We start from the raw sequence: 2,557 nt of genomic DNA, 5'->3' as shown, positions 1-2,557 counted from the left end.
GACTGCTTATGGGCAGGGTATGATACATCGGTATATACCCTGCCTCTGCCCGCCAGCCCAGCGCACAATTAAGCAGCAGTGCACCCACAATTATCCAGCCACAGCACCACACACAACAAAGCAGCCATGGCACAGCAGGTCAGCAACGCACGTAAAACGGGAGGGACAGGAGGAAGACAGCGCCAAAGAAGAGAGTGTATGAGGGGACTTCCCGCCAGCCGGTGCCGACCCACAGCTCTGCTGCCGCACTCAGCGCTTCCAGGGCGCCAGCCAGCTGCTCAACCAACATGCCTGCAGCGCCGAACAGTGGCGTCGGGTGATTTCTCCCCCAGGGGGAGGGGAAATTGCGATTTCCCCAACCTGTTTCTCTCCCTCATTTCCCGTTCCCCTGCTTCGCCGCCGCACCACCAGCACCTGAACATCACTCATGAGCGCTGGGAGGGGCCGCGCGGCCCCTCCGGGAGACAGCAGCGGCGGCGCGGATGGGGACCCTTTGGGGTGCAAGGAAGCTGAGCTGCGCGCCGTCCAGTGCGTCTTCAAGCACGTCCTGGGGCTGGGCGGCAAGCATAAGGCTGCTGCAACCGCGCCCCAGCCGCGCCTCAACTTTGAAGGGCCAGAGGCGACTGCTTTTGCGGCTGCCCACGGCCGGGCAGTGACGCTGGGCGACGTGCTGATGCACCGGAGCAACTTCGTGGCGCTCAACCTGCAGCAGCACTTTGCTGGCCCGCTCCGGGCGGCGGCGGCGGCGGCGCAGGGCGGGCCGCTGCCGCAGCACGCCAAGCTGCCCTGTCCCAACTGCCTGAAGTTCACTCTCATCTCCAAGGGGCCGCAGCTGCCCAACATCCGCAAGCTGGCGATGCCTGGAGGCGCCGCCTATGTTCTGCCTTTCAAGCTGAAGTGCGAGCCTTGCAGCCGTGAGTCGAGGGAGCGGCGGCCATGCGGTGGCCGAGCACGCGTTTGCGGCGCCCCGGCGGCTGGCTGCTGCTGATTGTGAGTGTGCACAGCTGACTGTGAGAGTGCACACTTCCTTGCTTGTAGGCCAATACAGCACTACGAGTGAGGAGCTGTACGCCGCGCTGCGCATCGTTGACCTGGGCTTCATTGCCGACGCGGTGCCCGCCGTCTTCTCCAAGAAGGGTGCCCTGCACAAGGACCTGCTGGCCCAGCTCATCCTGGACTACGAGTCTGGCCTCTCTATTGAGGTGTGTTCATGGCACCGCTGCGGTGCTGGGGTGGGTGGGGCCGATGGATTGGGGCGAGGGGCCCTGATCGCATGTCGTTTAGCCCGTCGCCTGCCCATCCATCGCGTCTCGTCCCCACCCCCCGCAGGCCGCCATACAGCGCGTGCGCACGAGGATGGAGGCCTGGCGCGTGCAGGTGCTGCTGGACTTCTACGGCATGAGCCGCATTGGCGGCCAGCATCGTGTGCTGCCTGCAGATGTGGAAGCGGCCGCCAAGCACGACTGGCCGCTGCCGGTGAGAAAGCAGGGAGCGGGCGGAGTCGACCTGGCCGGCGCGGGGCTCGGCCTGCCAGCGTGCGCGGCACCACCCAGCTGTCGAGGGAGCGGCGCGCCACCGCCGCGACCGGCTTGCCCTCCCACGGACTCGTGGGCACCCCTCGTCTCTCAGAGAGCCCCCTCCTCTCCCACAGCGCATTACCCCTGCCCTCCTCTCCCTGCCTGCCCACATGCAGTTCCTGAGCGCAACCTACGTGCGCACGATGCTGGATGTCCACATGGAGGAGCGGCGGCAACTGAAGCGGGCCGTGCTGGCGGGCATCGACGCGGGCCCCCACCGCGCTGTGAGCTGCGACCACACCTTTGCAACCGCCAAGAAGATCACCAGCAACGGGAGCAAGCCGTACGAGGCCATCTTCAACATGCTCAACTCGGTGGGCGAGGTCATGCTCTCGGTGCGTGCAACAACTCTGCCGGCGCTGCATGTCGGCGCTGCCGCTCTTGCTGGCCGCCTGCCATTCAGCCCACTACCTCTCATTACCTTCCCCTGCTCCCTCCGCCGCTCTCATCGGTGCCTGCTGGTCGCTTGCCCCTTGCTGCCCCCAAACCCCCACCGCCGTCCCATGTTGCCCACCCCTGCCGCCCCGACTCCCAGCAGATCGGCGTGCAGACCACCAGCATGCAGGAGGTCAAGCCCGCGTTACAACGCTTGCGGGACAACATTGAGCGCAGCGGCGGCCAGGTGAGTGCGGCGGGAGGCAAGCAGCCGCCCATGCGTCCCTTGCCCCCCGCCGCACTCACCTGGCCGCCGCTGCGCTCAATGTTGTCCCGCAAGCGTTGTAACGCGGGCTTGACCTCCTGCATGCTGGTGGTCTGCACGCCGATCTGCTGGGAGTCGGGGCGGCAGGGGTGGGCAACATGGGACGGCGGTGGGGGTTTGGGGGCAGCAAGGGGCAAGCGACCAGCAGGCACCGATGAGAGCGGCGGAGGGAGCAGGGGAAGGTAATGAGAGGTAGTGGGCTGAATGGCAGGCGGCCAGCAAGAGCGGCAGCGCCGACATGCAGCGCCGGCAGAGTTGTTGCACGCACCGAGAGCATGGT

General features: G+C 66.4%; 1 protein-coding gene across 1 annotated transcript in view; it reads left to right on the top strand.

Annotated features, from left to right (window-relative positions):
* The first annotated feature begins 387 nt into the window (after window positions 1-387).
* CHLNCDRAFT_58125 (hypothetical protein) overlaps window positions 388-2,557 on the top strand; it is a 5,063-nt gene continuing 2,893 nt past the window's right edge. Inside the window, exons 1-5 of the mRNA XM_005846638.1 lie at window positions 388-914; window positions 1,039-1,202; window positions 1,330-1,476; window positions 1,694-1,912; window positions 2,116-2,199. Coding sequence (XP_005846700.1) covers window positions 428-914; window positions 1,039-1,202; window positions 1,330-1,476; window positions 1,694-1,912; window positions 2,116-2,199 — 1,101 coding nt within the window. The 5' untranslated portion in view covers window positions 388-427. The remainder of the gene's footprint in view (window positions 915-1,038; window positions 1,203-1,329; window positions 1,477-1,693; window positions 1,913-2,115; window positions 2,200-2,557) is intronic.

Source organism: Chlorella variabilis (assembly GCF_000147415.1).
Source record: "Chlorella variabilis unplaced genomic scaffold CHLNCscaffold_13, whole genome shotgun sequence".
NCBI classification, from domain to species: Eukaryota; Viridiplantae; Chlorophyta; class Trebouxiophyceae; order Chlorellales; family Chlorellaceae; genus Chlorella; species Chlorella variabilis.
This window is presented reverse-complemented; position numbering and strand designations above follow the sequence as displayed.